This window comes from Athene noctua, chromosome 26 (assembly GCF_965140245.1).
Source record: "Athene noctua chromosome 26, bAthNoc1.hap1.1, whole genome shotgun sequence".
Classification (NCBI taxonomy): Eukaryota; Metazoa; Chordata; class Aves; order Strigiformes; family Strigidae; genus Athene; species Athene noctua.
The window spans coordinates 1,720,312-1,732,311 of NC_134062.1; the positions used below are offsets into that span (position 1 = coordinate 1,720,312).

General features: G+C 48.2%; 1 protein-coding gene across 1 annotated transcript; it reads right to left on the reverse strand.

Moving 5' to 3' along the window:
- Nucleotides 1-428: 428 nt before the first annotated feature.
- ANKK1 (ankyrin repeat and kinase domain containing 1) lies at nt 429-9,316 on the reverse strand. The gene is made up of 8 exons (XM_074927556.1): nt 9,129-9,316; nt 5,572-5,866; nt 5,014-5,165; nt 4,136-4,185; nt 3,883-4,038; nt 3,492-3,610; nt 2,472-2,517; nt 429-2,108 (listed from the first exon to the last, which is right to left on the reverse strand). Exons 1-8 carry the CDS (start codon nt 9,314-9,316, stop codon nt 760-762), a joined length of 2,355 nt encoding a protein of 784 aa, XP_074783657.1. The 3' UTR covers nt 429-759.
- Between the last annotated feature and the right edge of the window lie 2,684 nt (nt 9,317-12,000).

A 12,000-nucleotide genomic window follows, 5' to 3' on the forward strand; every position in this document is an offset into this window, starting at 1 on the left:
TTCTTAGAGGCATCTTTCTAATGACAACTTCAGTGTTTGAAGTCTGAAGTGCGGAGGCAGTCAATAAGTAATTTGACTGCTTAGGGAAAAAGCTCTTGGCTCTTTTTTTTTTTTTTTTTTCCTGAAGGGATGGAGTGGAATTATTCTGGAATTTCTTTATCTGTGTTGCATCCACTTAAATACCTTCTACTAGTGATTTTATTCCTTCCTCGTTTTATTTTATTCTCATTACAAAAATGAGATGTCAGAAAATCTGACACATTGCTGTACCATATGCTTAGTGTCTATTTCCAGCAGCAGGTGAAAATCTCATGACTCAATTCCCACCTGCGCCAAGGTCATTTTACACCAATTTTCTCTGTAGGAAAACATGGAATAAAAGCAATAAAATCTGTGGAAGACACGTATATATGGGTTGCTGTGCACAGTTTCAGCATTGCCTTTATGAAAAGGGAATACATATATCCATTTCCACCCCTGCACAGTAAGTATTACAACAGGAAAGCACTGCCTAAACTCAGCATCACCAAGCCAAATGTTCTACAAGCTTGGTCAGACTCTGGAAAATAACTTGTCAGCTTCCTTCTGTAGCTCCATTTTCTTTTACTGTTTTAGTGTTCATGCTTAGAAACTTCCATTAAAAAAAAAAAAACAAACAACTGTACTTTCCTGTAATCACCAGGTAACAGGATAGGGTGGTTTAAGACAATAGCACCTGATACTGGAAAACTCAAATCATAAATGCCAGACTCGATGGACCTACAGATCTGTCCTTTCTGGAACAAATGTTGATCTTGAAATCTTAGCATCATTCATCAGAGTCCTGTTCCCCCATTTATTCACCAACGAGTCCCTGCCTTGAAGTAGTGTAACGATGTTTTCTCTCTGATGTCTAATTGCCAACTGGAGGGCTGTACAGCCAGTAATATCTTCCACGTCAAGCAGAGCACCAGCCTTAATCAAGGTCTTTATAATGGCCATATTGCCCTTGAGGACAGCAAGGTGTAAGGGTGTCCAACCCACTTTGTTCTTAGCATTGATGTCTGCCTTGCACTCCAGAAGATTGATGACAGTCAAAAAGGAGCCCCGCTGGACTGCAAAATGGAGGGGGGCCCACTCCGACTTCTCAGCGATGTTGGGATCTGCCCCACATCTCAACAGCTCACAGACTGCCAGCTCATCGCTGTAGCGAGTAGCCAAGTGAAGGGGTGTCCAGTCCATGCTTCCTTTGGCATTCAGTTTGGCGTGGCTATCTTTTAGCAGGTGGATGATTTCAACGTGTCCTTTGAAAGAGGCCAGGTGCAAGGGAGTCCAACCTTTGTCTGTCCTCAGCTCCACGTTGGCTCCGTATTTGATGAGTTTCTCGCAGATGAGATACTTCCCCCTCACCACAGCCAGGTGCAGGGCGCTGTAATGATTCTGATCCAGGCTGTTGACAGAGGTCCCGTTCTTCAGCAAATAATGGACTACCCTGAACTTCCCCCTCTCCACAGCAACGTGAAGGGGGGTTCTATGGTTCTTCTGCTTTTTCTCCAGGTCTGCTCCTTGACTAGCAAGCAGTTTCACCAAACTGACATGTCCAAAGCAAGCTGCCACGTGGAGGGCAGTTTTCCCATCAACCTCCTGGGTGTTGGAGTCAGCCTGCCGAGACAGCAGGACTCGGGCCACATTCTCAAAGTTGTTCTGTGATGCCAAGTGCAGGGGGGTCCACCCGTCATGCTCTTGAGCATCTACATGTGCCTGGTGGTCCAGCAAGAGGCGTACAATTCTGTCATCCCCATTCTGAGCAGCAAAGTGAAGAGGTGTCCAACCATCATCATCAGGCATATTGATGTCCGCATCGTGCTCTATCAGAACTGAGCAGATCTCTGGCAACCTCTTCTGAACAGCCATAATGAGTGGGGTGTAGCCGCAGAGTGCCCGGCTGTTCACATTGGCTTTACAGCTCAGGAGAAACTTCACCTTTTCCACGTTTCCCTGGATCACCATGAGGTGAAGTAATGCGAGGCCATTTTCATGGACTCCGCAGATTTCCTCAGACAGGATGTCCTCTGGACTTTCACCCTCACTGTAACAAGGTGGGCTATGAACTTCCCGATTATCAGTTTCTAAAGGCAGGGGAAACAAAATAGGAGAAAGAGTAAGGCCAAGCGAAATAGCTTGGTGTGCACAAGATAGGAGGGAGAGCATGTGAATCTTCATAGCATGAAATGAAATAAAATTCATTTTAGAGATGGGGAATATGAAATGAGGCAAAACCGCTCGTGCAGTCCCTTAGAAAGCAGTGAGGCATTTGGCCTCTCCCTCATGGGAACAATATCTGCCTTTTCCTGTATAGTTCATTTTCCTTGACTTAAAATGTAACGTTACTCATGGAAAACTTCCTTATCACTGAAGAGCAAGAAAAGAGGCTATTTTTTGTAGGTGTTCCCTTCTTTATTTTTTAATTATTAAGAAAGTTCCCTACTTACCACCACTTCTGGTATCTCTAGGCAAGGTGAACTCTTCTTTGTCACTCTCATTTTCAGAAAGGAGAAAAGAAAAAGCCGTAAGACAAAGGCGTTTATTTGCATCCTGTAACACTTGCACATCATTCTTCTTTGCTACTACTCTAGACTTTTGTATCATCATTCAAGTGATTTTTATCCAGTCCTGTTACTGCATCCAAAAGTCAGCAGAGCAAATCAAGACACAAACAGGAATGCAGGGCCTGAAAATGATCTCTAGGAATCAGTGAGATTTTTCTCTTCTTACTCATTTGCTCCCAAACATACAAATATTCTGCTTCCTTATTGCAGCAAGCGTCCATGGCAGCATCCCAGCTAGTCATTCTCTTTGTTGTACGGGGAACCCAAACACCCCCACCTCCTCAATCCGCTGTACTCAGGAATCTTGTTTCTTGCTGACTGCACAACTAGGCAGAACCTCAAAATAGCAATAGTTCTCAACTGCTACTTCTCCCTGTATGAAGCCGACTTCTAGGTACAATTACACTCCAGTAGCTGGGCTAAAATTGTGACTATCCTGAAACCTGTTTTTTTTTTTCTTAGTCAGAGAAAAAAACATTTTTTTTTTCCTTCTACAAGGGTTGTTTAAACTGCAATGTCCTCAGTTCCATGGAGCTGGAGAATGGCCAACTGAGCACATATGCCAGTGCCACGTGCAGAACCCCCGTGATCCTTTGCCTACTTGAGCTTCTTTTAATACTGAGGCCTCCATGATAAACCCACTCCATCTGAGCAGGTAGAAAGCAGGGTCTTCCTCTTGGACTGTCTGTCATTTAGCACACCGGCCAGCTTGCTAAATTTAATTGCAGGTCTCCTATTCCCGTAAATGATTTAGATGTGCAACCTATGCAAGCACACTGTGCAAAGGCTGCTGAGGTGCGCTTGTTGTTTGATGATAAACTGTGATGAGAGAGGAAACACATTCTCAAGAACAGGGAAGAGACTTGGTGGAGTTTCCTGAGAGTACTGGGAAGCCTTCCTCACCTGCTGGTTCCGCGAGATGGCAGGTTTGTGGGACATCTTCCTAACAAGGCGCTCATTCTCTGGATCTACTACAAGGCTTTGTATCAGTGACAGCAGCATGTCTGTTTCTACAGGGATATCTACCAGAGCAAAAAGACTGTTAGTTGTGGAGACTGCCCAGATATCCCAAACCCAGTCAGCAGCCAAGGTTGTGGAAGTCTTCCACGTATCCTCCACATGGGGAAGAAGGAAAGAGGGAGAAAGAGGATGTGTTGACAGCAAATGGGTACCAAGCATTTCCAAGGCAACAGGCAATTTAACTGGCAGAAAGTTATATGCAAGTTTATCCCCCCCCTCTCTTAAACCATGCAGCTGACCCTTGGCTAATCCAGATGACAATCAGCCACTACACCTGTAAAGCTTGGCCTCTGCTTGGCCTCTTGGTCCCAGCACCTCTTCATCAAGTCGACCATCTGCTGGCATTCCCCTGGCCAGTCACTGCGGATGGGTTCCAGGCAGGGCCTCTTCCCTGCTGCAACCTTGGCTATAATGGCCATCATGTTATCTCCTGAAAAAAACCAACGTGCACTGGGCTTTTTCTCTGTGAAGGCGGTTATAATAAACATTTAATAAGTGCAGAGCATATAAGAAGTGTTCATATTTACCTGCATAAGGTTTCTTCTGCATAAGTACCTCCCAAATGACAATTCCAAAGCTGCAGGCAATGGGAGATCATGAGCAATCGCTCCCGTATGTACACGAACATAACATTCACTTACTGCTTTCATCTTCTTGAGAAATGGGAAAATTAGGACAGAAATTTTTCAGAATAAAAGGGTTTCATCCCCCACACCAAAAGGACAAAATCTTGTGAATCATCACATACATCTCTGCTGCCTCAGTGAAAGGGTTGGTGTAGTGAGTGCACGTGGCCACACAAACCCTCCTTTGCTTCTTGCCCTGGGTTATTGTAGCACAGTGGCTAAGGGGCTGATGAATTTCCAGAACACATATATGTAGATTCTCTAAGTGGGCTGCAAAGCACTTTGGCCAAAAGGGAAAAAGTAAAGTGGAAATCTTGTCTCCACCTGTTACTGACCAAATGAAGCTGAATACCAAAGTAGACAAGCAATTATTATGGTTGTTTTAAAATCAAAATACATCCAAGCAGCGACTGCCATGAAAGAGCAGACACCGTTCCGTGCTCTGATCTTTCTCCTTTGCCATAATAACTTCCCGCAACCCAACAGGTATGACGGAACCTCAGGCAATAGAGTCTGCAGCCCACAGGGGATCAGTGCTGCACAGAGGGGCGGCTGGTGAGAGACAGATGATTACCCACAGATAATCCCCCTTCCCCTCACTCTCCACCACCAAGGGCAGAGTACCACGTGTCGCTCCCAGCGTGCTCCCCGCCAAGGACATTATTCAAGGCAGAGAGCCAGAGTATAAGCAAAATGAGGCGATGTGCCAGCCTCTCTTGCTCTGTGTAAGAGCTAGGTGGCAACCCCGTGCGACCTCTGAACAGAAAGGCAGCCCTTACCTGTACACATCATACTTGACTCCTGGGGGCTTGCTGTTCTGGAGGAACATTTCGGGGGGGATGTAGCTCAAAGTCCCTCTCAGAGCAGAGCTTTCAATATATTGCATTCGGCTAGACTGCTCCATCCATTTTGATAGCCCGAAGTCCGAGATCTGCAGGCAGAAAGAATGAGAACCTCCCCCACAGTCCTCACAATCTCTCCCCTCTGTATTAGCTGGGAGATACCTCCATCCTTCATGATCAGAGAGCTAAGGAGGTGCCTAGCAGTTGAAACCTGATAAAACCCGGATAAAATTGTAGTCAGTGCTTCTCACTGAGTCCAGCAGATCAGCATTTCCTCCTAAACTGCAGTCTTAAATTCCCAGTTCTGGCACAGATTGCCTGTATAATCTTGACTATGTAATTTGTTTACCAGCTGCTTCTTATAAGCCCCAGTGGTCAACCTTTCACTGAGTGTTCCTGAGGCACCTAACTGAGCAGGATTCTGGACTCATTTGGCAAAAATAACTTTTATTTGAGAAATAACCTCTCCCTACAAACACTGCATTAAAGCCATACCTTGACATGCATATTCCCATCTAGGAGAACGTTCCCTGGTTTTAGATCCAAGTGCAGCAAAGGCGGTGTCATGCTATGCAGGAAATTCATAGCCAAGCCCATCTCATGGATAACTCGGAATTTGAGCTGCCATGACATTTTGTGAGTGGGAAGAATTTTCTCCAAGGACCCTCTTGCCATATATTCCATTACTATTCCCAAAGGGCTGTTGCAAACCCCATAAATAGTGACAATGTGCTGGAATTTGATTTTCTCCATCTTGGTTGCCTCCTCCATTAGATAGTTCATACTGGTCCTGGGGGAAAAAAAAAAAAAAAAAAGAAGTGGAACCAAGAAATGGTATCAGTTGATTCACAGGCTAAGTTACTGTATAGTAGTGATATCCAGCCTTTCCAAGCAGCCCTTCCTACCCCAAAAAGATTCATTCCAATTTGCCCCTTGAATTGGTGATAATGCAACTACATCAGAATCTTTTGCAGACTAAAATCTAACCTAGAAGTTGTTACGATGACTTTTCAAAACGAGGTGAGGTTTGTTCGGGTAAATTCAGTCACTAAGCTCTTAGAGGAAGAGATCAAACCTTCCAGCTTAGTCCAGCTTGTAGAAGACCTTCAGCGATGACAGAAAGCCTTGTCCATGTGCTTGATTTCACACTGCGGTGAAATTCCCAAGTGAGAGTTCCCTGAAAGCATGATGCCGGGGGGGGGCAGGCACAGCACGATGAGCCATGCCTTCTTCATACACCACACGCCACAGCCTGCACCCTGCTTGCAGGCAGCCCGGGTCCGAAGACACGCTAACCAGCTGAGCTTGTGCATACGGCGGTTTGCACGGCCAGAGGGCATGCCTTGGCCATACCCATCCCCATGCCCTCTGCCTGCAGCTTTCTGTCTGTGAGCATGGTCAATCTGGTCCCGGAGGGAGTCTAGACATGCCTGTCCATTGTTGCCCGTTTTGTCAGACCTGTTTCACTAAATCTTCACATCTCCCAACCTGCTGAACAAGTTGGGGTGCCCAGAGCACACTGACAGCAGCCAAGCAATAAAGCGTCAGAACTGCATTTAAAAAGCACATCCTGGGAATGAATACGAGCTTGCAACATTATGCTAGGCCACTAATAGCTCTAAACATAGTTCAGCTAAGCAAATCCTCCTTCCAGACTTCCTCTAGCAGGCTCCCCACAGCAAATGTTCCTCTGTATTGGGGAATCTTAGGTATTGCCTCTCCCGCTGTGGGAGAAAGGCTTAACACAGGAAGACAGTCGGAACCTGCAGCACAGAGGGCTGAAAATTCTTCCTACTCCCGGGGAGATGTCGGGTGTGGAGATACACGTGACTTCTGTGGTTTCTGGTTCCCTTCCTGGGACAGAATCACTGGGCACAGCCCCTGTCTACCTCTCTCCCAGGGGCTGGTGAGATGACCTGCACAGGGTGGGCCGGATCCTGTGGCAGACCAGCCTTGTGGGGAGCAACAGAGGGTCTGCGGTTAGCCCAGGAGGAGGCCTTTGCACCCTTAGCACTGATACGTGAGAAGGTACAGCAAGAAGGTGGATGCTGGACGAGCAGAGAGAGCCCCAAGAAATGAGGCTTGTAAGAGAGAAAAGCAAGATCCCCATATAGGCCCCATAAGAATCTGAGTGTTTCACCCCTCTGGGAAATACTGTGACTTCATCTGTGGCCGTGTTTTCTTTTCCTGTGGGTTCCCCGTGGTTTTTTTTTTCTCTCCTCAGCCTCAACCAGCCTGTGAACTATGAGCCTTTGCAGCTGACAGAAGCTGAGGCGAGAGCCGTCTTCCAGCCACTCTCTCTCCTTCTCTCAGGTGATGCATACATTCAGTGGCATTCACTGAGCACCTGCCCTCCTTGCTTCTGTATGCCCACAGGGATGTCTTCTATCAGCCCATAAAATCCATCTCCCGCTTCCTCCTGACAAGCAAAACCATCCAAGGATAATAAACGTCCTGTCAATTTGCCCCATCATTTTGAAAGAAGAGTGCGAAGCAGTTGGTTATGCATCAAGAACGCGAGCAGATGGAAGTCACCACACCTTTGTCTTCATCCCCAGCTACTGACGAGACACATCGTTTCTACAAGCCCACAGACAGGAGTGCTAAGGACTTTTAGAAGCTCTTCGAAACGTTTGCCTCCTTTGCCCCCCTTACTAGACAACTGTGCTGTTGTGCTTTTTTCAAACCACTGAGTGGCCTGGAAGCTTTCAGTTTTGTGTTTGGGGCTTGTACTCAGTGCTGACAGACAAACAAGAACTATTTTATAATACATATGAGAAGGCTCATCACGGATTCATGTGCCATGCACTCAAAGATGTTCTCTGTGGATATTAGACAAACTGTACACTGAAGGTCCACCTCTCACAAATGTGGAAACCTAAAGCAAGTAGGAAAGCCTTTTATAACACTACACTGGAGTGCAAAGTTGTTTTAATGACAAAATAGTATAACTTCAGTCCCTAGGAAACCAGTACAGTAACTATTAAAGGCACACATGTTGTTAGATATTTTTCCTAAACTCAGATTTTCCGATTTAGTTTTTCAAATCCTGGTGATTGCAGAAATAGTTTAAAAAAAATAATAAATCAATGAACATTTCTGTTCACATTCAACCATTCTTCTGGAGTGTACACTAGGAGCTGAGATAATCCAAGAAAGCTGTATGATTAAGTTTACTAGAGTTGATATATGCAGAAGTAAAACTGATTAACTTATCTTTTTTTTCCCAAACGAGAATGAAATGCAGACATAGATCATGAGCACTGCAAACTAAAGAGGACAGTCCCTGCTCAGACTGAACCACCTCAACTGCCGTCAGGAACATGACAAGAAGCCACAGGAGCATGTGGTTTTTAACCAGGCAGGATGCTTCCAACTTGAACGGAATAAAATTTTAGAATAACTAACGTCATTGACTCGGTTGTTTTTTCACCAGCACTGCCTACTCTCATTGTGGTATTGGCAGTGGTTGCAGTTACCTGGCTTTAGTCTATCTCCAGAGCCAAGGCAGTCAGCAGAAGAGTCTCTGCGGGTGAGAGACAGAGCAAAAAGTAAACTGAAGGTGCAGGTGCACCATCAAGAGAAAAGAACATGTCTGGTAGGGTAAGGCAAGTGAGGGAGCAGAGAGCTTTGCCAGCCCAGTAAAAACAGCTGGAAATTCTCTGTCCCTCAGCTTTAAACCTGATGATTTTAATGACTAATTTAACAGATACCCATTAGTCCCAGTGTCCAGTGAAAGCTGCAAATAAGTAATCAGGCAGCTTTGATCCACATGCCCGTGTTCAGTTTAAGATGCCTTCTTCAGCCTCCAGATTTCAACGCTAACTGTTCTGAATAAGTGTTCCTTTCCCACTGGCACATGCACACACACACATAAGAAAGAGAGGCAGAACTCTAGATCACTAGTTTTTTTCCCACTCCCTTTGGGTACCAAAAACTTGTCTTCCCAGGGAGAAAAAGCCATGCGAACATTTCTGTCAGATTTTTAGCACCAAATCACCACAGATGGCTCTGAGTTTGAACTGCTGAGCTAGAAGAGACCGCACAGTTACCTCTCCATGCTGGAGTCCTGATGCAGGTATGGAGAGCATTTCACTGCATAAACTGTCCTCCATTTCTTGTGCTTGACTTGGTACACATGCCCAAAGCCTCCGCTGGCCACTTCAACCCAGCCTTCTTCAAAATCCTCCTTGTTAAAGACAGATAAGCTGCCCAGTTGCCGGTCTCTCTCCAAAGTCATGACAGAAAAGGCAGCCTGGCTGTCTGCTTCCTGCTCGGGTGGTATCAGAGAAGAATAAAGGAGCTCTTCCTACTTCTGACTAGCACAGAGAGGAAGGGAATTACCCGAGATGAGCCGTGTTACTTAGTGCCAAGAGGTGGATCCCGAGTGTCACTCTCATTTGGTATGCAGAGGAGCTGCATTACTTAATTCCAGACACTCGGACCAGGCTACTGTGCAGAGCTTGTACGTCTACATTTCCATGAGGCTGTGCTTCTCTCTCGTATCGAGCACTGGGTGGGCAAATGCTGAAAGAATACAAGATGAAAAACGGTGCAATGCAACAGTCCTTTAGCGATTAAGCATACGGAAAGTAAGATTCCTCGTGTGTGGCGTCAGTATACGCTGGGATCCACAAGGCGCCTGTGCAGCACTGCATGTGTGAGCTGGATGAAGAGAAAGTGGAAAACGGTCCCAAAAGATAAAGAACAGAGAAGACCCCCGAACTAGCATGTGGCGACCACGAGTGCACGAACCTGAGAAAATACTTAAACAGAAATACAACAAACATGGGGAACTAGAATGGTTACCTCAGGGATAAAGTACACTGCCGAACACCTGCAAGGGGCAGAGGAAGAAGCCAGAGAATACGGAAGAGCTGGTCTGAGCAGTTTAACCTTTACCATGTGAGCACCAGTAACAGCACGCATGCTTCTAGTGGCTTTCTGCCTTGACTCCCCAGCTGCAAGAAGGGTTTAATGACACTTGCCTGGGTCTCGTGCATACATGTCTTTAACAACTCAGCACAGGGATGATCTCCGTAGGTAAGTCAACGTCAAACAGAACACGGCACTGCTTTCCTCAGCGTTACCGCAGTATGAATCGTAATTAGTATTTCCGAAGCGTAATTGTCATTGAGTCTTCACCTAGCATTCTTAGCTACATACGAGATCTGAAGAAACTCTTAGAGAAAGACTGATCCCGGTGGAAGTGCAAGCTACTTCTCCACTGCATCTGACGTGAGGTGCTCGGGCGGCGGCCCGTTGCTCACAACTGCAAGGCTTTGGAGGAAAAAGGAAAAGTAAAAAAGCCAGCCAGGCTCCGCAGCCTTTCAGGGGAAAAAAAAGCATCATCCTGACAGTGACTGTTGTTGCCTGGCGGCCATTCTCGGAGAGCTGCCCCCCAGGTGGGATACTTCTGGCCCAGGGACTGCCCCGGCCGCCTCCAGGCCCCTCGCCAGCACTCACCTGCCGGCACAGCTCCTGAGCTGCGGACGAGCACAACGGGCTCCATTCCCGCCGGTCCGGGCGCAGGCAGGGCAAAGCCTTACCCAACGGCTCAAGTTTTCGTAGAGAAAGTTCAGAGGGAGTGGAGGAAAACACTCCATGGTTGCAGAGTGGCAGCTGCTGCTGCTTCGCTTCCCTCCCAGAGCCTCCGGGGGTGCCGCACTGTTCGGCGGATAGCTCAGGCACGTTCCGGGTCTGTCTCAACTTCAACAGCATTAAAATAGAAGATTAAGGAGTGCAGGAGCTGTGCCGATCATTTACACATTCACTGCTGACAGCAACTCGCGTTTCTCAGAAGGAACCTCTCCTGACTCTGCCCCCAGCTGGGGAGCAGTTTTGCCCCAGGGCAGGCGTGCGGTGCGGAGGCTCCATTTCCCCCGGCTGTGGAGCCAGGGCCACTCGCTCTCCTCACAGGGCTGCCCTTCCCTCCGGGCGGCCAAACCCCGGGGCAAGGTGGCGAAAGGCCAGAGGAAGCCCAGAGACGCGAGCCCTGCCCACGGCCGGGGCACCACGGGTGCCGGCAACGGCCTCGTGTGATGGCGGCGCCGGTGCCGGGGAGGCGCCTCTGCCCGGAGCTCCTCCGCTCCTCCTCTCCCTCGCTCCTGCGCCGCAGCGCCGGGCCGTGTCCGCCTGCTCCGGGAGCCGCTGCAGCCCTTCCCTTCCCTTCCCTTCCCTTCCCTTCCCTTCCCTTCCCTTCCCTTCCCTTCCCTTCCCTTCCCTTCCCTTCCCTTCCCTTCCCTTCCCTTCCCTTCCCTTCCCTTCCCTTCCCATCCCTTCCCTTCCCTTCCCTTCCCTTCCCCACTCCCCCCTCGCAGCATCGTGGAGCCTTTCAAGCTCCAGGGCCGCGGCCCCCCCAGACACCGAGCGCGGACGGGAGGAACGGACCCCACCAGCAAAGAAAAATGGGGACCCGGCTCCTCAGCCCTAAGCAAAGCTGCCAAGCTCAGGGGCTGTTCCCGATCCACTGACTTGGGTGCCCTCAGTTTTCCTCACACTCTTCTCTGGGCTCCAGCGCTTCATTTCTCACCCAACGCTGCCTCCTGCCAGCGCTCCCCCCCTGTGAGCAGAGTGGGCAGCGAGGCTCCGCTCAACCTTGCCCCCGGACCCCCACGACACTTCCTCGGTGACTCGGGAGGTTGCGGGCTCACTCCGGCGCAGGAACAAAAGGAGGGAAAGACAGGCTTACACCTGAGACTGGGGGTCGGGGAAGGCAGCTGCTCTGCGCTAACCTCACTGAAGAGCAGTTTGACCTTGACCAGATTCCGATGTACCCCTGAGACAGGGAAGCTTTGCTTAAAGCAAATAACTCAAGGGGCTGCTGACCACAGAGCAGGATGAAGCAAGCAGGGAGGAAACTGGTAAAGGTTATCCAATGAGAATGGTAAAAACAACTTTTTGACCAATTATATTGTAACACTC

Bases quoted from the DNA above. Each gene is read 5' to 3' on its own strand.
- ANKK1 (XM_074927556.1), bottom strand. From the start codon at position 9,316: ATGACTTTGGAGAGAGACCGGCAACTGGGCAGCTTATCTGTCTTTAAC. The intron at 5,867-9,128 runs GTAACTGTGCGG...TTTTTCCCCCAG, and splicing joins CAGGACTCCAGCATGGAGAG to GACCAGTATGAACTATCTAA. The intron at 5,166-5,571 runs GTATGGCTTTAA...TTCTGCCTGCAG, and splicing joins ATGGGAATATGCATGTCAAG to ATCTCGGACTTCGGGCTATC.